At 46.9% G+C, this 23,791-nt stretch overlaps 1 protein-coding gene across 1 annotated transcript; it reads left to right on the top strand.

Annotated features, from left to right (window-relative positions):
* Positions 1-1,226: 1,226 nt before the first annotated feature.
* Positions 1,227-23,791, top strand: LOC119954024 (uncharacterized protein K02A2.6-like; the record flags this gene model as incomplete). The annotated part of the gene is made up of 5 exons (XM_038778799.1): positions 1,227-1,925; positions 3,837-4,004; positions 9,627-9,682; positions 16,619-16,837; positions 23,608-23,791. Coding segments are annotated over 5 exons (1,326 nt in total), but the record flags the coding sequence as incomplete, so codon positions are not given.

The following is a 23,791-nucleotide window of genomic DNA, read 5'->3' as shown; positions in this document are numbered from 1 at the left end:
ATGAGCCATGCCTACCTGCAGTTAAAACTGGACAAGGGCTCCCAGATGTTCGCTATGATCAACACCCTGAAGGGCCTTTTACATTCCACTAGGCTACCTTTCGGAGTGTCATCAGCCTGCGCAATATTCCAGCGTACGATGGAAAATATTCTGCAGGGACTACCGCAGGTGGCGATTTATTTGGACGATGTCTTAATCACGGGTAGGACAAACAGGGAACACTTAAGGAACCTGGAGGAAGTGCTCAGGCGTTTCGCAAAGGCAGACGTACGGCTAAAAAGGGAAAAATGTGTTTTTCTGGCCCCACAAGTGACGTACCTGGGATATAAAGTAGGCGAGTCAGGCTTACACCCATTAGAAAGCAGAGTAAGGGCAATAAAAGAGGCCCCAGCTCCCACCACGGTCCAGGAGTTACGATCATTTCTAGGGTTAGTAACCTATTATGGAAAATTTATTGAAAATAGGGTGTCCATCCTAGAACCCCTCCACCAGCTTCTAAAAAAGGGGCAAGAATGGAAATGGTCCACCCGCCAAAACCAAGCATTTAGGGACATTAAGGAACAGCTGTCATCCGAAAATGTCCTAGAGCATTATGACCCAAGGAAGGAGTTGGTGGTCACTTGTGATGCATCCCCCTACGGGGTAGGAGCTGTCTTAGCCCATAGAGGAAGGAATGGGGAAGAACGGCCAATAGCCTATGCCTCGAGGACCTTGGCGATGGCTGAGAGGAAGTACGCCCAAATCGAGAAGGAAGGACTGGCGGTGATATTCGCAGTAAAAAAATTTCACCAGTATCTGTACGGGCGGAAATTCACCATAGTGATGGACCGTAAGCCGTTATTAGGTTATTAAAAGAAGACAAGTCAATACCCCCGATTGCATCAGCTAGAATCCAACGCTGGCCGTTGCTACTGGCGGCATATAGGTACGTTCTGGAGCACAGACCGGGAACGAGAGTAGCAAATGCAGATGCTTTGAGCAGACTTCCCCTCCCGGACACTCCGCCGCAAATACCAGAAGTAGAGGAGACAGTAATGACTCTAAATTTTTTGGACACCCTACCAGCAGACGCACAACATATTCGGTTGTGGACGCAAAAAGACCCAGTTTTAGCCAAGGTGAAGCATTTACTGCTAACAGGGGAACTGGAAAGACCAGTGGAGCCCCAGATGTACCCATACTGGAGCAGAAGGGACCAAATAACCGTTGAAGACGGTATCCTATTATGGGGAGCCCGGGTAATAGTCCCAGCTCAGGGCCGTCAGGCAATCTTAACCGAGTTACATCACGGACACCCAGGGGTGTCTAAAATGAAGATGATAGCTCGAAGCTACGTTTGGTGGCCAGGTTTGGACACAGACATAGCAACCTTGGTACGTCGGTGCCAGGAGTGCCAACAGGGGCAAAGAGTGCCATCAGCGGTGCCATTGCACCCGTGGGAATGGCCAGGCAGACCGTGGACCCGCCTGCATATTGACCACGTCGGCCCTTTCATGGGCTCAATGTTTTTGGTGATAGTGGACGCCCACTCCAAATGGTTAGACGTCCACCGGGTAAACACGGCAAGCACAGCATCGACAGTTGAAAAGCTCAGGACCTCGTTTGCAACACATGGACTTCCGGAGGTATTGGTGTCGGACAACGGAACGGCATTCAGAAGTGGGGAATTTGGAAAATTCCTGAAGGAAAACAGAGTCCGTCACATCAAAACGGCCCCTTTCCATCCAGTGACCAACGGCCTGGCAGAGAGAGCGGTCCAGACACTTAAAGCGGGACTCAAGAAGCAGCCGGCAGCGTCAATGGACACAAAGCTCTCCTGCTGGCTGTTTGATTACAGGACCACACCGCATTCCACAACGGGCATACCGCCAGCTGATCTCTTAATGGGAAGGCGGCTGCGAACGAGGCTGAGTCTCCTTTTCCCAAATTTAACGGGGAAAGTGGAGAAACAACAGGAGGCCCAACACAGGGGGCATGATAATAGTCGGCAGCAGGGACATTTCCAGGTGGGGGCACCGGTTTGGGTCAAGAATTATGGGAATGGACCAACGTGTGTCAAAGGCACGGTAGAGTCCCAAACAGGGCCCATATCCTATGACGTTTCAATAGGAGGTAAGGTGCTGAAGAAACACCTAGACCAAATAAGGGCAGTGGAACCACACCTGGAGGCAGGCGAAGCAGGACCGCCTCGAGCTGGGATAGCCCAGACAGAAAGGATACCAACACACCGACCCCGAGCAATTTCTCCAGACCCCGTCACCCAGTCGTCAGAGTCGGAGATGGACACACTCGACGAGGCCGCCGCCCGCGACACCTCTCCCCAAGGAGGAGGGAGAACAACTTCCAAGGAGGTCGTCAAGGAAAAGACGGGCACCTATAAGGTACACCCCGCCCACTTCAGAGAACGACCCGGCGGACGACACAGAGGTGACAGACCCAGACATGAGGAGCAGGAAGAAGCACAGAGGAATGCCAGCTGGCAGGAATTCCTCGGACCTTGGGGGGGAGGGGTGTAATGATCTCCAATTGGCTTTATTGGTTGGCCATTTGGAGTATGAGCTCCCTCAATGATAGCTCATAGAGGGGGCCCATATAATCATCTGTGTAGGCTTTGTGAGAGTCTTAAGTTGACTGGACTGCTAGCAGCACTGTTTGTAGCTGCTCCTGTAATATCGTTATTGTAAATAAATATCGGTGTGGTGACGGAACTCCTGCCTCCCGTGGATTACTACACCCCACGAAGGGTCTGGTGAAGTCAGTGTGTAACTGCACCCAAGGCTGCTCTGTCCATTCCCAGGGGTGGAGCGAGACTGATGGTTGGAGTTTTTGATGCTCTTGACATGCCACACTGCTGCACCCAACCTCTCCATGTCACCATCGAGCCCTGGCCACCACATGTAACTATGGACGAGCATCTTAAATTTGGACCCCCCTGGATGTCCACTCTGTCGTTCCTGTAAAATGGCTTTTTGGCCATGTTTTAGGGCTATCACATGGGCTCCAGCAGGAGAATGCCGCCTTCAACGTTAACCTGCTGCTGCATGGTTATGAATGCTCGCAGTTCTTCAGGAAATTTCCTCTGAAGTCCCCCATGCTGGACAGTGTGGTGCACTTTTGCCTTTTGCATCCACACGCAAATTTTGTGAGGCTGGGGCAGGCAACATGCCCATGAAATTCAGTGCCCACACAACTTTGTCTGCTATTGGTGAGGACGAGGGACACTTAGGCAATCTGCACGCCCGGGTGATACTCTAAAGCATATACATACATTGTGAGCAGCAATGACCATCGCTGGATCCTGGTCAACATTATTGGTGGTATCATTTTGTCTTCTTTGAAAAGGCCAAGTAAGGGCTTGCGTCCCATGGTAATTGTGGAGTAACATCCATAGACGTACTGTGGAAACTTTTTGACCGCGAAGATCACGGCCAGTCTCTCCTTTTCAATCTGAGCGTACCTGCGCTCTGCATCAGCCAAGGGTTTTGAAGCATAGGCTATCAGCCTTTCTGTCCTTTCATCCTACCAATAGGATAACACCATCCTGATGCCATATGGGGCGGCATCACATGGGATTATGAGTAGTTTACTGGGGTCATAGTGCGTCAGTAGCTTAGAGCATGATAGTTGGCGCTTTACTTTGCAAATGCCTCCTTTTGGGGCGCCTGCCATGCCCATTTCTGGTGCTTTTTTAAGAGCACATGTAGTAGCACCAGTATGGTTGCTAGATTTGGAATGAACTTTCCATAATAATTAACAAGCCCTAAGAATGACTTTAGCTCTGTCGTATTCCCTGGCTTTGGGGCCCACTTAATAGCTCGGACTTTTTCTTCCACCAGGTACAAACCATTCTTGTCAACCCTGTACCCCAGGTATGTGACCTGTCTCACCTGGAAGATGCACTTGTCCCTTTTCAGGCAGACACCCACCAAGAAGCTGTGGAGGACTTGCTCTTGGTTATCTTGGTGTTCCTTTTTGGAGACTCATGTACTCATTACATCGTTCAGGTAGACTGCCCCCCTGGGGAGCCCTGAAGGATGCTCTCCATAACCTGTTGGAAGGTTGCACAGGCAGGTGATATTGCAAATAGGAGCCTGGTGTATTCATACAGTCCCCTGTCAGCATTAATAGTCACATATTTCCTGGACACTGCGTCCAACTCCAGCTGGAGGTATACATGGCTCATATTCAACTTGGTGAAAGGATGGACCCCAGCCGACTTTGCATCTTGGTTCTCCATATGTGACATTAGGTACCCATCCAAATGGGAGGCCTTTGGTGGCTCCCATTTTATAGTCGCTGTCGAAGGGGCAAAATCCTGGAACACCCTCCCTAACAGCACTGTGTGTGTACCTACACCTCAAGCACTGCAGCGGTTCAAGAAGGCAACTCACCACCACCTTCTGAAGGGCAACTAGGGACGGCAATAAATGCTGGCCTGACCAGCGACGGCCACATCCCGTAAATGAATTTTTAAAAAGTGAAGGGTGTTGTAACATCTCTGGGAGGGATGGCCTGTACTTGCAATGCTCAGTCAACTCGCGAAATCATGTCAGGAACTCCTTGTCCGATTCCTCTAGGGTTTGTCCAGCCGTGTTGAACCAATACCACTGCATGATCAAGAAATGATTTGGGGTTGTAATGATCTGCAACAAGCTCATTAAAGGTCTTCGAATCTGCGGTTGCTGGGTAGGTTTTTTATCACACTGAAAGTTGGTGCTCCACAGAAGGTCAGGAGTATTACGTTTTTTTGCTGGTCATCTCCTGCAATAGAATTCGCCTGGATGAAATACCATATCCGTTCAGTATACTGGGCCCAATTTTCCACGCCTGCATCAAAGGCCTCAAGCCAAAAAGTGCCATTTTTGAATTCTCTCTAACCCTGATATCATGCTGAGGAATTCAAGAGCATTCCATACATCCAGAATGGCAGCCGTAGGTTTTACCCGTTGCCAGTAGAAAATCTTCTGTAGACCCGAGAAGTTGTTCCAAACATAGGTTTATTCTAGTCAAAAGAAAAGGCCACAACGCTGCATGCAGCACATTGGTCCCAAACGAGACTACTGATGGGCCGAATGGCCTCCTTCTGCACTGTAGGAATTCTATAGAACAGGTAAACACAGGCTCAGCAGTTTAAAACAATTGCTTATTTTGTGTCTCTTTACTAAACATTTTTATTGCAATATTGTTCCAGGCATTAACTGTGTTTGTTGGTAGACATTGCCATTTTGTCATGGGTTTGGCTGTCACTGTTTCCTTTCATTATTCTTAGCTGCTGCTTGGATTCACACGACACCAGGTGAACATTTCTATTCTTCTCCATGTTATGAATGTGCTGGATGCTTCAAATGAGAAAGAGGTGTTCATTAATTGAGGCACAGTGAGGCCTGAGGTATTTAATAAATAATAAACAATCTTTTATTGTCACAAGTAGGCTTACATTAACTCTGCAATGAAGTTACTGTGAAAAGCCCCTTGCCCTTCTTAATAGAATCAAAGAATGGTTACAGCACACAAAATGGCCATTCAGCCTGCTTTCTACAAGAACAACTCGCCTCACCCCATTGCCCCACCATATCTCCATTGTCCTGCAATTTCCTTATCTTCAGGTAATCATCCAATTCTCTTTTGAAAGTCTCAGTTCATCTGTCCCTATCACACTCTCAGCAGGATTCTCCCTTCTGGGGGACTAAGTCCCCACGCTGGCAGGAGAACCGCCGTCAACCACTCCGGTGTCAACAGCCCCCGAAAGTGCAGAATTCTCTGCACTTTCACGGATAGGTGGACCCTGGAGGGGTTGGCGCCGCTCCAGCCGCGAGTTCAATATACTGGGCCCAATTTTCCACACCTGTGTCAAAGGCCTCAAGCCAAAAAGTGGCATTTTAAAATTCTCTCTAACCTTGATGTCATGCAAAGGAATTCAAGAGGGGTCCAGACATCCAGAATGGCAGCCGTAGGTTTTACCTGTTGCCAGTATAAAATCTTCAGGAGAGTTAGGAGGTCTTTGGCTGGAAGGGGGACATATAGGTGGTGATGTTCGCATATGTCTGCTGCTCTTACCTTACTAGGTGGTGGGAGCTCACGCATGCACCGAAGGGCCGGCGTGATCTCGTGAATCCTGCCCTGCCCGAAAAACGGCGCCGGAGAATACAGCAGACGTCGTCGGGGCGGCGGGGCGGGATTCACGCCGTCCCCCCCGGGGATTCTCTGACCCGGTGGGGGGTCGGAGAATCCCGCCCCCTGAGCCGCAGAGCATTGGACAGGATTCTCCGGCCACGTTCGCCCGGCAACCTGAGAATCCCGCCTGAGGTCAATGGATTTTTCCATTGTCGGCGTCTCAACCGTGGCGTTCTTGCGGCAGGTGGGGTGGAAGAATCCAGCCCAAAATCCTCTCTGACTGCAGAGCGTACCAGAGCATGGAAATTTTCTTCACTTTGTGGGAATTTTATGGCGTTTGATATCTTCTTGATGTGTAGTGTTTCACAGAGAAGGATGATCATCCAGATATCATTTCAACAGGAATTGCCTAATGTCGTAAATAGTTCATCTGACAGTTGGCAGAATCATATTTCACTTCTCGCCTCCCCATCCATTACTTCTCAAGAATCGGTGACTGAAATATTTAATACTGACTATTAGAAAGTAAAATAAGAATTTGAATTTTCATTGAAGATGCTTTTTTGCTTTGGGGTTCAATATCAGTTTACATTTCTGATACATTTTACTGCATATCTTAGCCTGAACCATTCAATCTGACTGAATTATATACTTGCAAATATTTGCATGATTAGAAGAGGAGCACCTCATCATTTCTCTACCATAAACTGAGAAAAAGTGTAATTGATGGACTTGTCCACCATCTACAAAGCATAAATCCAGGATGGTGGAATACTCTCCTGTTGCCTGGATTGGTGCAGCATCAATGACAATCAAGAAATGCAACACAGGACCTAATTCACCACCCTAAACATTCACTTCCTCCACCACTCACACACAGTGGCAGCAGTGTGTACCATCAACAAGATGCACTGCAACATCTACTCGAGTATCCTTTGACAACACTGTCCAAATCCGCGACTTCCACCACCTAGTAAGGTAAAGGCAGCAGACATATACGAACATCACCACCTATATGTCCCCCTTCCAGCCAAAGACCTCCTAACTTTGAAATGTAGCACTGTTCCTTCACTGTTGCTGGGCAAAAGGCCTGGAGCTCTGCTCCAACAGCACTGTGGATGTACCTACACCAGATGGACTGCAGCAATTCGAGAAAGCAGCTTACCACCACCTTCTCAAGGGAAGGGCAGCAAATGTTGCCCTTCGCAGTGATGTTGATATTTCATGAAAGAATTAAAATAAACATTTATGATTATGCTCTGTAATTTTCATAAGAGGCATAGACACTAACCTGTTACAGTGAGTAAGGGCCACTGCTAGCTTTGTCAATGGGAATTTAATAGCATTTAGGAACTTTATCAATTTTCGACATACCTTTCTGCTTATTCAGAAAGCTCATTTTCAGTAAATTTCCAGCAATAAGTATTGCAGTAACTGTCACTTAACAACATAATTGTGGATCAGTGTTCCTATTGAAACCTACAAGGTTATGCGACTAATTAAAATTGAAAGCTCTCAGCTTGATAGTTGTTGCTTGAATCATTATTGAACATACATTTAAACTCCGATTGCGAGCAGAAAATTTTTTAAAATGCATGAGAATTGGGCTTCATTATTTGAAAATGGAAGCCGAGTCCATGTTTACTGGAATTCTTTTTACTAATTCATCTCAGCAAGTGACAACCTTTAGCTGATTATCATTGATCTTATCTGAGAACAATGAGCGTGATGAGGATAGGTTGCTTCATTGAAGTGCTATTTAATCCGATGCGTCCAAACAGATTTTCATAGCTGGCAAACCTGAGGGGATTGCCCTGTGCCCTTAGCTTGATTTTTGTGCTTTCAATACCAAGTGAAATAATAAATAACAAGAGCTACTTTTACACTGGTCTGATCAATGCACTGAATATTATGTTAAATAAGCAGCATTCATTGTCTTTTTTTTTTACAAAATGGCTTCTCGACAATAACACAAATCCCGTTGTACAATTAAAAGCCAGAGTGAATCTCAATTATCCTGCAGTCGGCTCTCACTTAAAAACTCTCAAACCTATTCTAAGCATCACATGAGCTGGCATCACAGAAAAATACTTCACAAATGTTTGCTTTATGCACGTAACCCAAGGAATGTAAATAGCTGAAACTGGAAAGTCATCAGGAATTTTGAATTTACAATATTCTCAGCTGAAACCTGAATATTGTTACATATATAATAAATAGCTAAGAGAGAAGCCAATTCACCTCTACAGACCGCCAGATGTTCTGTTTTATGGAATATATCATTAGAATTCCCACCAATAATGTGAAAGTCTATATCTTCCCTGAGCAGTCATCATATTGTGCACTGTCACATCCGTTGCGGTACAGTCAATTATTTTCAAAACCTGCTAATAGGAAATTGAGGGTTGCAGGTTCAAACAGATGAAAGGCTAATTCAGAATTGACGTCAAGACTTTTCTCTTTGTGGAAAGGTTGATTAATGCTTGGTGCGAGCTTCTGGCTAGACGAGTGGAGGCAAAAACCTTGAAGCCATTTAGTAGAGCATTTTATGCTGTGAAGAGCGAGTGTCAATTCTTCTTGGTGAATGAGCCACCGTAGGCCATCCTCATCTGTAAGTTTGTGTGTTTGTGAAGAGTGAAGAAGGTGCTGTCCGTTACACCTGGAAATGTACAGTTTAAATCCAGGATATCTTCCTGCTTTCCTACCCTTTAATACCATTTCCAGTACTTTCCCCATCACAGGATAATTTCTGGCATGTCTTTGGACTTGAGTTGCAGCCACTGGAAGGTTCGCAATACATCTTATTTTGACTAGATGGTATTTAACGAGCTGATAAAGGTGATGAGCCATCACTTGTACGAGAGACGAGTTGCTTTACAAAAGTTAGGCTTTAATAAACTAGAACTTAGCCCTGCGGTCGTCTACAATAAAATGGACAACCGCCGGGCGTTTGACTATTTATACCTCGGCAAGGAGGCGCGGTTAACTCAGTCTCTCGACCAATCGGTCGAGAGGCACATGACTGACCAGGGCCAATGGTAAGCCGGTGTTCTGCCCTAATGGCAGACTGGTATGCAAATCATATCACCACAAAAGGTAAGCGTGATAATACATTGGCATGATTTTCGGATTGACGTTATTTGGTCTTGTAGGAATGTGCCGATAGGATTAACAACTATTGTTGGAGTCTACTTACAGCCAATGTGTGGCCCAAAATTAGCTCCTAAGAGGCTGTGGTCTGTCAGAGATTTGAAGTGGCGACCACACAGCTATTGGTGAAATTTCCATACACCAAATATAATACTCTGTGCCTCCTCCTCCAACTGAGCACTGTTAGTTTCTGCACTTGTTAACATGGGAGATTCAAACGCTATTGGTCTCTCTTCCCCTGAAGTAGTATAGGTGCTACCACCACACCAACACCATATGGGGAAGCATCACAGGAAAGTTGCAATGATAACTTTGGGTTGAAATGTACCAATCCTTTGACTTTTTCAGTGCTTCCTCTGCAGATTGATATGCTTTGTCCCTTTCTGGTGTCCATTGCAATACCTGTTTTGCACACAAGGTATGTAATGGTTTCAATAGGATTGCCAGATTCTGGACATATTTTCCATAGTGGCTGATTAATCCGAGGAATGACTTAAGGTGAGTGATGTTTGTTGGTATTGGAGCTTCCATAATGGCTTGCATTTTTGTTGGAGCTTTATGCAGACCCTTATTGTGAATTACATGGTCCAAGATATTGTATAGATGCCTGGTAGAAACCACATTAATCTTTTCTGACACGAAGCCCATGCATTTGAAATTGTTTCAGTGTAGCTTCGAAGTGCTGCAAATGTTCTTGCTCATTTGTGTTGGTGATTAATATATCATTTGGACAACACTGTACCCCCTGTAAGCCACTAAGGATCTGATACATTGAGCATTGAAATAAAGCTGGTGCTGACAATATTCGAAAAGGCAATCTCTAGTAGCAGAATAGGCCTTTAGATTTAGATTTAGAACAGTACAGCACAGAACAGGCCCTTCGGCCCTCGATGTTGTGCCGAGCAATGATCACCCTACTCAAACTCACGTATCCACCCTATACCCGTAACCCAACAATTCCCCCTTAACCTTACTTTTTAGGACACTACGGGCAATTTAGCATGGCCAATCCACCTAACCGGCACATCTTTGGACTGTGGGAGGAAACCGGAGCACCCGGAGGAAACCCACGCACACACGGGGAGGACGTGCAGACTCCGCACAGACAGTGACCCAGCCGGGAACCGAACCTGGGACCCTGGAGCTGTGAAGCATTGATGCTAACCACTATGCTACCGTGCTGCCCCAAAGTGCATGCCCCACTTTGTGAGTGATGATGTGGACTTGTGTTGAGATTCACCTGTCACATTCATTTGCAGGTAGGCCTGCAATAGGTCAATCTTGCTGAATTTCTGTCCTCCTGCTAGGCCTGTGAACAAACCTGCAACCCATGGTAGCAGGGAATGACTTGCATGTAGTACCAGATTGATTGTTGTCTTAAAATCTCCGCCGATCTGAATTGTACCATGCTATTTGATCACAGGTACAAAAGTGAATGCACACTAGTTGTGACAGGTTCTAAGACTCCTGTTTCCACAAGACTCGATAGTTTGGATTCAACCTTCAGACATATTACACAGCGTCCAGGTTTAGCCTTGAGACATTTCGGCTGGCTATTTTCCTTAATCTTCAGGGACATTTTTACACCTTTCATGGAGCCCTTTGACTCTTCAAAAACAGTGCTGTATTTTTCCATTATGGTCTATAAGTCTGACTTTGAATCAACTAAGCTGTTCACAGTACTACAGTTCAATTTACTCCTTTCCCGCCAAGGGCAGCCAAAGAGAACGGATAACTTCCTCACATGGAGTGGTAATTCTGTGGTTTGTCTCGCTCAACATTGACTGTGATGTAACCTCACAGTGGTGCTATCTCTTCAGTATAGTCCTCAAGATCCGTTGGTTTTAAAAGCAGGTGGTTAAGTTTCCGTTCATAGATGGTCTCAGGAATTAGGGAGACGGCAGCCCCCATATATCCCTTCATTTTATTAGGTTGGCTATTCAAATTTGACACGACCCAAAAGCAATGTGGCTCATCCTGGACTGATAGCACGTTCAACTTTGATTCTTCACCGGAATGATTCTTAGAAGTTTTATTGTGGTTGTTAGTCCTTTCCTGCACATTATGAATTTTCTTTGTTGATTTTGTTTTGTTTCTTTGAGTTCTGTGTCTTCCTTTGAATGTTCTTCTCTGGAGAAGTTATTTTACTCCATCAAGCTCTTGCTATGTGGCCAGTTGTGCCACAAGTTTTGCATTGGTTATCCTTACTCCAGAAATCAGCCTGTGACTGAGCTATTTTTCCAATGACAGGTCTGTCATTGTGTCATCTAATTGTGTCATCTAACGAATCACCAAATTCCCAAAACTCTGCAATCTAGTTGCACACGGCTCAGCCTAATCTAGCTGAAGGTGCTGCACAGGGCTCATATGACGGGGGCTAGGATGAGCCGGTTTTTCAGAGGGGAAGACCATTATACAAAACCCTTGATTATTGTGGAGAGGTTTCAATTTCATCGAAGGAATCAGTTCGAAGGGGAAAATATTGCACAGTTCGTTGCAACCCGATGATTGCCTCGTATCGGGGCCCAAACCGAGGCCTTCACTTTCCCCCCTATGCCGCCTCCACTGTCCCCAAACTTTAAGGGACACAACCACCACCGGACTCGAAGAGTACTTTGCCGGGGGGGGAGAGGGAGTGGGGCCATCACCAAAGCCTCCAGACTCATGCATGCACAGGACGCCGCCTCCACTCTTTTCCATGCGTCACCCTCCCCTTCCGTCACCCACTGACGAATCATCGCCACGTTCGCCGCCCAATAATATCCACATAGGTTGGGCAGCGCCAGGCCCCCGACCTCCCTTCTTCGCTCCAAAAATACCCTCCTTACTCTCGGGGCCTTCCCCGCCCACACAAACCCCAAAATCGACTTGTTGACCCTTCTGAAGAAAGATTTCGGGATCAACATGGGGAGGAACGGGAAAAGAAACAAAAACCTCGGGAGCACCGTCATTTTAACCGACTGGGCCCTGCCCGCCAGCGAGAGCGGCAGCGCATCCCACCTCCTGAACTCCTCCTCCAGCCTCACCAGCCTCGAAAAAGTGAGCCTATGCATAGCCCCCCAGGTCCTAGCCACGTGGATCCCCAGATACCTGAAACTTCTCAGCCCTCTTCAATGGGAGTTCCCCTATCTCTCTCTCCCGACCCCCCGGGTGCAGGACAAACAACTCACTCTTCCCCACATTGAGCTTATATCCCGAAAAGTCCCCAAACTCCTCGAGTATCTTCAGCACCTCTGGCAGCCCCTCAACCGGGTCCGCGACATACAACAGCAGAACATCCGCATATAGTAATAGACGGTGTTCCTCCCCCCCCCGCACAATCCCCCTCCAACTCTTCGAGTCCCTCAGTGCCATAGCCAGGGGCTCAATTGCTAACGCGAAAAGCAGGGGAGACAGGGGGCACCCCTGCCTTGTCTCTCTGGAGAGCCGAAAGTCCTCCAACCGCCTCCCGTTCGTCACTACACTCGCCACCGGGGAGCTGTACAGTAGCCTCACCCAGCTGATGAACCCTTCGCCAAATCCAAACCTCCGCAACACCTCCCACAGGTAGCTCCACTCCACCCTATCAAAGCTTTCTCCGCATCCATAGATGCCACTATTTCTGACCCCCCTGCCACCGGAGCCATCATCATAACATTCAGGAGCCTCCGCACGATGGCGTTCAATTGTCTCCCCTTTACAAACCCCGTTTGATCCTCATGAATCACCGTCAGTGCTATATCCTCCACCCTCCTGGACAGCACCTTTGCCAACAACTTGACATCTACGTTGAGGAGCGAAATCGGCCGATAGGAACCGCACTGAAGGGGGTCCCTGTCCCGCTTCAGGAGCAAAGAAATAATCGCCCTGGACATCGTCGGGGGCAGAGCCCCCCCCCTCCTTAGCCTCATTCAGGGTTCTCACCAGCAGCGGGCCCAGCAGATCTATAAATTTCTTGTAAAATTCCACCGGGAACCCATCCGGCCCCGGCGCTTTCCCTGTCTGCATGCTGCCCAATGCCGCTACCAGCTCCTCCAGCTCAATCGGGGCCCCCAAACCCTCCATCCGCTTGTCCCCTACTCTTGGGAACTCCAGCTTAACCAAAAAGCGGTCCATCCCACCTGCTTCCCCGAGGGGAACTGCCCGGTACAGCCCCTCGTAGAAGGATCTGAACACCCCGTCGATGTCTTTTCCACCCCGCACTTGGTTCCCATCTACATCCGTGGCTCCCCCAATTTCCCTAGCCGCCTCCTGCTTCCGGAGCTGGTGGGCCAACATCCGACTCGCCCTCTCCCCATGTTCGTACGCCGCCCCCTGTGCCCTCCTCCACTGCGTCTCCGCCTTACGGGTGGTCAAAACATCAAATTCCGCCTGGAGACTGCGCCGCTTCCTCAAAAGCCCCTCCTCCGGGTTGTCTGCATAACTCCTATCCACCCTGACCATCTCTGCCACCAGTCTCTCCCTCTCGACTCTCTCCCTCCTCTCCCTCTGCGCCCGGACGGATATCAACTCCCCTCTGACTACTGCCTTTAGTGCTTCCCAAACCATCCCAACCTGTACCTCCCCGTTATCATTAGTTTCCAAATACCTCTCTAAACCCCTACTGATCCGTTCACACACTTCCTCTTCTGCCAGCAGCCCCACATCCAACCTCCACATCGGTCGCTGATCCTTCCCCTCACCCAGCTCCAAGTCTACCAAATGTGGGGCATGATCAGAGATAGCTATCGCCGAATACTCCGCCCCCACTACTCTCGGGATCAACGCCCTGCTAAGCACGAAGAAGTCAATCCGGGAGTACGCCTTATGAACATGGGAGAAAAAGGAGAACTCCCTACCCCCCGGTTCCAAAAGTCTCCAAGGGTCCACCCCCCCATCCCCCCCATCCCCCCCTCTCCCCACCCCCCCCCACCCCCCCCCCCCCCCCCCCCCCCCCCCCCGCCCTCCCATCTGGTCCATAAACCCCCTCAGCACCGAGGCCGCTGCCGGCCTCCTGCCCGTCCTGGACTTCGAACGATCCAGAGCCGGATCCAGCACCGTGTTAAAGTCCCCACCCATAATCAATCCCCCTGTCTCCAGGTCCGGGATCAGGCCCAGCATACGCCGCATGAAGCCCACATCGTCCCAGTTGGGTGCGTAGACATTGACCAAGACCACTTGCTCCCCCTGAAGTCTCCCACTCACCATCACATATCGCCCTGCAGAGTCTGCCACCACTTTGGATGCGACGAACGATAGGCTCTTGCCCACCAAGATTGCCACCCCATGGTCTTTTGCATCAAGCCCCTGAAAGATCCGAACGTCCGTGTTCTCCCACCTGCTACTCCTCTCCTTCTTCGCCCACCTCAACACGCACACCCGGTCAACCATGCAGAGAAAATGGACCAGCACCACCCTGGGTGGCTCGTTCGGTTTAGGTTTCCGCTGCGACACTCGGTAGGCGCCCTCCAGCTCCAGGGGCCCGTTAAATGACCCGGCACCCATCAACGTGTTTAACATGAAGACCACGTAGGGCGCCAGATCCGAGCCCTCTAGCCCCTCTGCGAGGCCCAGAATCCGCAGATTCTTCCGGCGGGAGCAGTTCTCCATCTCCTCCATCCTATCTTGCCATTTCTTATGCAGTCCCTCGTGTGTCTCCACTTTCACTGCCAGGCCCAGAAGCTCATCCTCATTCTCTGAGACCTTGTGTTGCAGCTTCCGAAACTCCACGGCCTGAGCTGTCTGAGTCGCTGCCCGTTTGTCCAACGAGGCCTTAAATAGCTCCAAAATCTCAGCTTTGAGCTCCCTGAAGGAGCGCTGAAGCAGTTCCTGCTGCTCCCACACCCACTGCTGCCACGCTGCTTCCCCGCCCGCCGCCATTTTGTTTTTCCTGCCTCTCGCATTTCTCTGTGGAAGAATCGACTTTTGGACCGCTCCACTGCGAGTCCAGTCCATCCACCGGGGGGGGGGAAGTTGAAAAAAGTCCTTAATTAGCGGGAGCTGCCGAACGTGCGGCTTAGCTCCGCATTGCCGCCACCTGAAGTCACGGGAGAAGTAGTTTCTGCCTCATCTCTATTGTAAATTTGCTACCCCTTATCCTGAGACTGTGACCTCTCGTTCTAGAATGCCCTACAAGAGGAAGCAGCCACTCCATGTCTACTTTATCCATATCTTTTCGCATCTTATATACCTCAATTTGAACTCCCCTTATTTTTCTAAATTCTGGAGAGTATAGGCTAAACTGCTCAATCTTTCTTTATAAGTAAGAAGTCTGAAAACACCAGTTTAAAGTCCAACAGGTTTGTTTCAAACACGATATTCACCTGAGGAAGGAGCAGTGCTCCGAAAGCTCGTGTTTGAAACAAACCTGTTGGACTTTAGCCTGGTGTTGTAAGACTTCTTACTGTGCTCACGCCAGTCCAACGCCGGCATCTCCACATCATTTCTTTGTAAGACAAACCCCTCATCACTGGAATCAATCTAGTGAACCTCCTCTGAACTGCCTCCAATGCCACTACATCATTCCTCAAATAAGGGGACCAAAACGATGCACAATACTCCAGGTGCGGTCTCACCAGTGTCTTGTATAGTTGCAACAACACTTCCTTACCTTTATACTCTATTCCTTTAGCTATAAATGCTAACATTCCATTCACGTTATTTATTACCTGCCGTACCTGCATGCTAATTTTCGGCATGCAGGTAGAGCACCTCAAGTCTCTCCCCATTTAGATAATAAGTTGCCTTCCCAGTTTTACGACCAAAGTGGACGACTTATCCACGTTAAACTCCATCTGCCACATTTTGGCCCACTTATCGAACCTATCTTTATCCATTTGCAAAGTTCTTATTTCCTCATTGAAACTTGCTGCTCCACCTATTTTAGTGCCATCTGCAAATTTGGCTGTCGAACCTTATTTCCCTGTATCCAAGTCATTGAGTACAAAGAAAACGGGATTGTTGATCCATGTGGTTTTGATGCGAGATTAACAGAGTTTTATACAATAGGTCTTCACTCTGCAAGGTTTGGCACTAGGCTCAACAAAAGCATACAAATTTGCCGATGATGCCACGTAAGTCACGTGACTCCATTCTTAAAGAGACATTGCACACAATGATAATAAAACAAATACATAACAAGACTAACAACAATTTCTATACAATACACCCCTGACTCAGGGGGCACAGTAAAGAATGGATGTAGTGTGTTATGCAAGCCATTTCTACAATGGGATTTCAGATCTTTACATTGATTATAAGAGAGAGGGCATTTGACACAAGAAAAATATTGAAAGAGGGTATCTCAGCTGAATCATGGCTGACATTATTTGGGAGAAAACTTGCTGCACTCAATGGAACTGACGAATATTTGTTAAATATTCTTCTTGCTTCAAAGGAAGGAAATTGATTATGAATCCGAGAGAGAAATAAAGAGAGAAACCAAGGAAAATATATCAGTAATATTACAGACAATTGAAAACTGCTTCAATTTCAATGGAATAATGGAAATCCTCCTCAAAGTGGAGGAGATATATTTGGATGTTAATGATTCAGGATGCAAAGAGGTTCCAGGAAAGAGGTCGTGGCTGATCGGTTATTTAATAGTCAGCTTGAGGTAGTGCACAGTCTGCAGTGGGGGAAGCACATGAACACTGGTGATCACGATGCCGTTACACTCACCCTTCTGACATAGGCTGGGGATAATAAAACTAATGTACCCAGTGATGGAAAAAAATGATTGTAAGGCAATGAGGGAAGAAATGGAAAAGATAAATCAGGAAATAAGTCTGGGGAGGAGGATGCAGCTCCACGAACAATGTGTGAATTCTCCAACTGGTATATTGGCAATGCACACTGTGCAGTAACTGACGCGTAACACAACAAAACAGAAACTGAAAGTATTAACTACAGAGCTTGGAGCAGGAAATACATTTTGCAAAGCTCATTGTGTTAAAGCTTTGTACCAGAAGACTGGAGGAAAGTGAATGTGATTACAATCTTTAAAAAGGTCAGAGGTGTGATCGTGGGAATTATAGTGCTGTTAACTTGACAGCCGCAATGGAAGAATACTGAAGTTTATTATAAAAGAAGCAATTTAAAAGTATCTGGTGAGAATAAAAGTGATAAATCCAAGCCAAAGTAGGGATATAGGAGGCAGGTTGTATCTAATCTTGTTTTTATGTTGCTGAGGAAGTAACGGAATTAGAGTTAAGGCGTGAGCATTTTCATGGCACCTTAAAATAACTTCCAGGTATTTGCAAATTTACTGCAAAATTGGGAATTGTTGGCAAGCTTCAGATTTCTGCCTCAGTTTCTTGCTAATGACTATTAATGCGAGCCATGAGATCTCCTGTTCTTTCTCACACTCCGAGATAACCCTAATCTCTGTCTCTTTAATTTCATGCTGCTACGGTAGCACGGTAGCATTGTGGAGAGCACAATGGCTTCACAGCTCCAGGGTCCCAGGTTCGATTCCGGCTTGGGCCACTGTCTGTGCGGAGTCTGCACATCCTCCCCATGTGTGCGTGGGTTTCCTCCGGGTGCTCCGGTTTCCTCCCATAGTCCAAAGATGTGCAGGTTAGGTGGATTGGCCATGCTAAATTGCCCTTAGTGTTGGGTGGGGTTACTGGGTTATGGGGATAGGGTGGCGGTGTTGACCTTGGGTAGGGTGCTCTTTCCAAGAGCCAGTGCAGACTCGATGGGCCGAATGGCCTCCTTCTGCACTGTAAATTCTATGATCTATGACACACTGGGAATGCACACAGTCAGTTCCAGCCCCACTCGTCTCGGAGTCATAACACAAGTGAATCAACCAATAATTCTAATAAAAGTACCCAAAGCCCTTGGCCATTGATTGTGGATAGCACAATCGCTTCACAGCTCCAGGGTCCCAGGTTCAATTCCGGCTTGGGTCACTGTCTGTGCGGAGTCTGCACGTTCTCCCCGTGTGTGCGTGGGTTTCCTCCGGGTGCTCCGGTTTCCTCCCACAGTCCAAAGATGTGCGGGTTAGGTGGATTGGCCATGATAAATTGCCCTTAGTGTCCAAAATTGCCCTTAGTGTTGGGTGGGGTTACCGAGTTATGGGCTTAGGGTGGAGGTATTGACCTTGGGTAGGGTGCTCTTTCCAAGAGCCGGTGCAGACTTGATGGGCTGAATGGCCTCCTTCTGCACTGTAAATTCTATGATTCTATGATTGGTTGCCCAATAATTACAATCACCAGGTTTGTAAGTTTAAACACAGTTAGTGTTTATTTATAACGAGAACAATAATGAAAATCGCAGTAAATACAGTTGGTTAAATATTAATAAGTATCTAACTCCAACTTGCCCCCCATCCTCTAGCACAGACAATGACAGGCAAACACAGAGGCATGGAAAGGGGGGGGGGGGGGGGGGGAACGTAAGTGGAAGAGAAAAGAGTCTTTGCTTAAGATGATGGTTCCTTGCATGCTATCCTCATAGTAACTTGCAAATCACAGTCTCTCTTTTGCGGCCTGTACTCACAACCTTTTGGAGAAGAAGTGTCCCCGCTTCATCAAACTTTGCTTTCAGTTTGTGGCCTGTCTTCAGGTTTCTGTAGTTTCAGGAATCCAACACCCACAGACTTATTTGAGAGAGGGTTAGCTGGTTCTTTCTGGAGAGAATTAGCAACAGTTTTGTGGAGAGAGTTTGCAGATTCTTCACTTTGCTTGAACAGCCTTTATTGGTTCTCCTGTAGAAGTCTGCACCGGCCGTTGGCAAGGCAGGAGGGATTTGACAAAGGTGTCATGGACACGTGACAAAGGAAGTGTTAATGGTAGTGTTAAAAACTAAAGAAGGTGCTGGTGGTGATAGAAAGGTAAGATAGCAGATTGTCAGACCTGTTGCGTTTTACCAACATTTTCTGATTTTATTTCAGATTCCCAGCATCTGCAGTATTTTGCTTTTATTAAAGCATCTCGAGAAAAGCAGTGGCTCAAGTCAGCTAATCAAATGTGGATCTGAGCCACCTTGACCTCAATTAAGATCCAAATATACATAACAGGTGGAACTATGGCATATAAAGTTGCATATAACTTACATATGAGGTTAATATCTGAATAGATGCTAACAAAGGGGCAGTGTCGGGTAGGAGGAACTCTGCACATTCTTGATGCATTTCTAATAACACAGAGTATTTTATTAAGGCAAAGTGTCAATATATTGGTTGGTACAATAGGAAGTTAATTAGAAATAAACTAGGAATTTTCATTTCACTATCATGTTGACCTATCCATGAAATGTATTAACAGGGAGGATTTTGCCCTTGGTGACAAGTGGATACACAATATATTTAATTGCTTCTGGTAGCAAACTGGATCATTTTTATTTTAATGGGTTTAAAGCTTGCATTGAAATTAAACGTGATGAATCTCACATGACGGTTTAGAAAGGATGTTGCCAGAGGAATGTTGTGAATGCAAGTTACCTGCTCCACTCTGGAGAGTCTCCTCAGTTCAATGTTGAGTGATATCAAGCAAAATACATTTGTAAATTTCTAAGTTCCCTTTATCTGTAAGCTGAATGAATAAGGCTATATTGAAACCCACAAAACCAGACCTTAAAGGGAAGCCCTAAGCTGAATCAGACTCAGCATGAGGTGATAAGACTACAGGGCTGCACAGTGGTTAGCACTGCTACCTCACAGTGCCAGCTTCAATTCCGGCATTGGTGACTGTCTGTGTGGAGCTTGCACTTTCTTCCCCTGTCGGTGTGCGTTTCCTCCGGGTGCTCCAGTTTCCTCCCACTGTTCAAGGTTGTGCAGGTTAGGTGGATTGGCTGTGCTAAATTTACCTTTAGTTTTCAAGGATGTGTAGGTTATGTGGGGTTACAGAGATAGGCCAGAGTAGTGGGCCTAAGTAGTGTGCTCTTTCAGATGGTCAGAGCAGACTCAATGGGCCGAATGGTCTCATTTATGCTGTAGGGATTCAATAATGATATAGACTATGATTTGAACCATTTACGTAGAAAACTTTAAATGCTGATCTCGATGTGCAATTAGATTACTCCAAAATCATCCTGAAGCTTTTAGTTTTCATTGTGGATCATAAGGTTCAGAGACTGACCAAGAACTTTGAATTTATACCTTTAAGTTATTACCATCCAAGGAGGGTATTCTTTCAGAGAGTTGGTGCAAACTAGATGGGCTGAATGGCCTACTGCTGCACTGTAAGGATTCTATGATTTACAAATTAACACGTCAAAGATCCTTAATGGAAAACTGAAATATACGCTTTACGAACAGGATATTTTTCTAAATGCAGTGATGTAGGCTAGGTGGCTTTGGAGTGGTAGCAGGTTGAAGGTGAGTATAATAAATAGAGGGTGGGTTTTGTGGCCATTCCGGCCAGCAGGATTTATCTGCCGACCTCAATCCCTCACAGCGGAATCCCTGGTGGCAGAGGGTGTGAACAACAGATCCAGAAATGGGAAGATAGCAGATTGTCAGACCTGTTGCGTTTTACCAACATTTTCTGATTTTATTTCAGATTCCCAGCATCTGCAGTATTTTGCTTTTATTAAAGCATCTCGAGAAAACCACTGGCTCAAGTCAGCTAATCAAATGTGGATCTGAGCCACCTTGACCTCAATTAAGATCCAAATATACATAACAGGTGGAACTATGGCATATAAAGTTGCATATAACTTACATATGAGGTGAATATCTGAATAGATGCTAATGAAGGGGCAGTGTCGGGTAGGAGGAACTCTACACATTCTTGATGCATTTCTAATAACACAGAGTATTTTATTAAGGCAAAGTGTGTTAATTAAAAGAATTTTAATTTAGGACAGATTTGTTCTTTAGATTTAGGATCCTCTGCCGGACTGTGTTCTTAGCTGGAAACATAGGGGCGGGATTCTCCCATTCGGCAGGAGAGTGTCCACGCCATCGGAAACGCCGTCGCGTTTCACGGCGGCGTGAACGGGCCGCTGGGAGTACTGATTCTGGTCCCTACAGGGGGCCAGCACAGCGCTGGAGCGGTTCACGCCACTCCAGCCTCCCATCCAGGCGCAAACTGTGCGCCGTGGGATCCGTGCATGCGCAGTGGCACCGGCATCAGCGAGGACATGCGCAGTGGCGCCGACGTCAACCCGCGCATGCGCGGTGGCGTGTGAGTTCAGGGGCCCGCGCATAAGAAAATAGGCCCGGGGAGCGAGAGGCCGGACCGCCAATCAGTTGGCTCCCATCGTGGGCCAGGCCCCATAGGGGACCTCTCCTGGGGTCGGAGCCCCCCTCCCCCACCCCACAGGCAGCCCCCCAACACTGCGCGCCGAGTTCCCGCCGTCTGCGGCCAGGTGTGAACGGCGCTGGACCATCCGGGCTGGAGAATCGGTGGCCTGGCTGCGTAGAGCGGCCCGCAATCGGCGCTGCGCCAAATGCGCCGGCGCCAATTCTCCACTCTGCCGTGAATCGCGTGGCGGCGTCGGGGCAGCATGGCGTATTTGCGGGGATTCTCCGGTCCGATGCGAAGCTGGGAGAATACCGCCCATACTGTTTGGAATTCTCTGCTCCCACCCACGGCTCACCCCCGCCCATGGGTTTCCCAGCAGCATGGGATGGCTTCAATGAGAAATCCCATTGACAAACAGTGGGATTATGGAATCCCACCGTCGGAAAACAGCCCGCCGGTGAGAAACATGTGGCTGGGGGATGGGAGAATCATGCCCACTGGTTTAATTTTTATGACTGTCTTTCAATCAAATCAAGTCTGGATAGCAAGATTTACGCTTAAGGTAATCACAAAATATCTAGGAACCCACTGATAAAAATATTAAGTATTTCTTATATTTCAATATAAGTTTGACTTTATAGTACTGACAACAGCTCCGGCGTTTCCTCCACCCAAGCTCATCCACGAATTTCAGAGCCAATTCCTTCATATTCTTCGATACAACCAAACCTTTGTGCATTTCTTCCCTTAATTTGTATTGCCGAGTTTGCTTTCTGAGTCATTTTGGCAGACCTTCAAACATAACTTTCGTACCACTGAAACCAAAAATGGCCTTTTTATACCTGGGGATTGTTTTCAAAGGCCAGTATATTTCCAATTTACATTTACCACATTTTGCCTGTATATTATTGAGCCAGAGCTAGCGTCAATGGAAACATCAGCCGTTCCACCAATGGAAACCAAAAATGATTGCTCAGAACTACAATCTTCAAAGAAGCATCATAATTTAAAGACAAAACTGTTTAAAGTAAAACATACAAGCGCTCCTACGAGTATACTCAGTTTAAAATCTAGGATCAATAGTTTATGGTGAATGGGTGACTAAAATTATCTTCAATTGCCCAAGAGAAACTGGGATATTTGTACTTCTTTTTGGCATTCACATTCCATGATTGCCAAAATTGCCCTTAGTGTTGGGTGGGGTTACTGGGTTATGGGGATGGGGTGGAGGTGTTGACCTTGGGTAGGGTGCTCTTTCCGAGAGCCGGTGCAGACTCGATGGGCCGAATGGCCTCCTTCTGCACTGTAAATTCTATGATAATGATAATTAACAAGATATGGGGATAAGGCGGGAAAGTGGAGTTGAGGATTATCATTTCAGACCAATCATGATTTCATTATATGGCGGAGCAGACCCTGTGATGACAGGTAGACTATCACCTGTATATAATATGAGTAGATCATTATCATCTGTATGCGTATTATAAGTTATATTTCTTACTGTTGTAGTGCTAGAATCCAATCAGCAGGTGGTGCAAGTATGCAGGCATGTGACCCGGGTGCACCATGTGTTTCAGGACAAGTTGTTAGAAAGGAGTTCATAGCAGTCACATATTAGAGTAGCTCTGTAGTATCTTCGTGAAAGTTAATGTTAGACCATTATTTCCAACTGTTTTAACCTTAGACATTATAATAATCCTTTAGAGTAGTGTTAGTTATAAATAGTTTCAAATTCTGATGTTCTTTGTTAACACTATCACATCAAGATTCAGCATCAGCATAATCAAAGAACATTACAGACCTGATGGGCAGAATGGCCTACTTCTGTTCTTACATCTTATGGTCTTCGCAGCCTATACAAAAGAAGGTGTGATTTATCTGTGTTAACCCAATTGAAGTTGTATTGAGGCAAAATCCTTGTATCTGTTCAAAACACAAAATTATATTCCTTTTACTGATATACTAATGATAATCGCTTATTGTCACAAGTAGGCTTCAATTAAGTTACTGTGAAAAACCCCTAGTCGTCACATTCCGGCACCTGTTCGGGGAGGCCGGTATGGGAATTGAACCATGCTGCTGGCATTGTTCTGCATTACAAGCCAGCTGTTTAGCCCACAGTGCTAAACCAGCCCCTACTATCAGTTGAATACCATTGAAAACCACCTTTTTTCTCTCCTCTCACTTTTAGAATGCGAATCATTGCACTGATCCTCCCCCACATGCTCTACACCCTATTCAGCATGAAGAAGAGTAACCATTACCTGATGTCGACTCAGACAATTGCTTCCTGCATAATACCTGACAAACTATACCTCAAGGAGCAGGGGTTCCATTCAGTCTCTTTATTCAGAGAAGTCTACAAAGCCCCATAA

This window comes from Scyliorhinus canicula, chromosome 19 (assembly GCF_902713615.1).
Source record: "Scyliorhinus canicula chromosome 19, sScyCan1.1, whole genome shotgun sequence".
Taxonomy (NCBI): Eukaryota; Metazoa; Chordata; class Chondrichthyes; order Carcharhiniformes; family Scyliorhinidae; genus Scyliorhinus; species Scyliorhinus canicula.
Note: the sequence above shows the minus strand (reverse complement) of the source record. Positions and strands in the feature narration are given on the sequence as shown.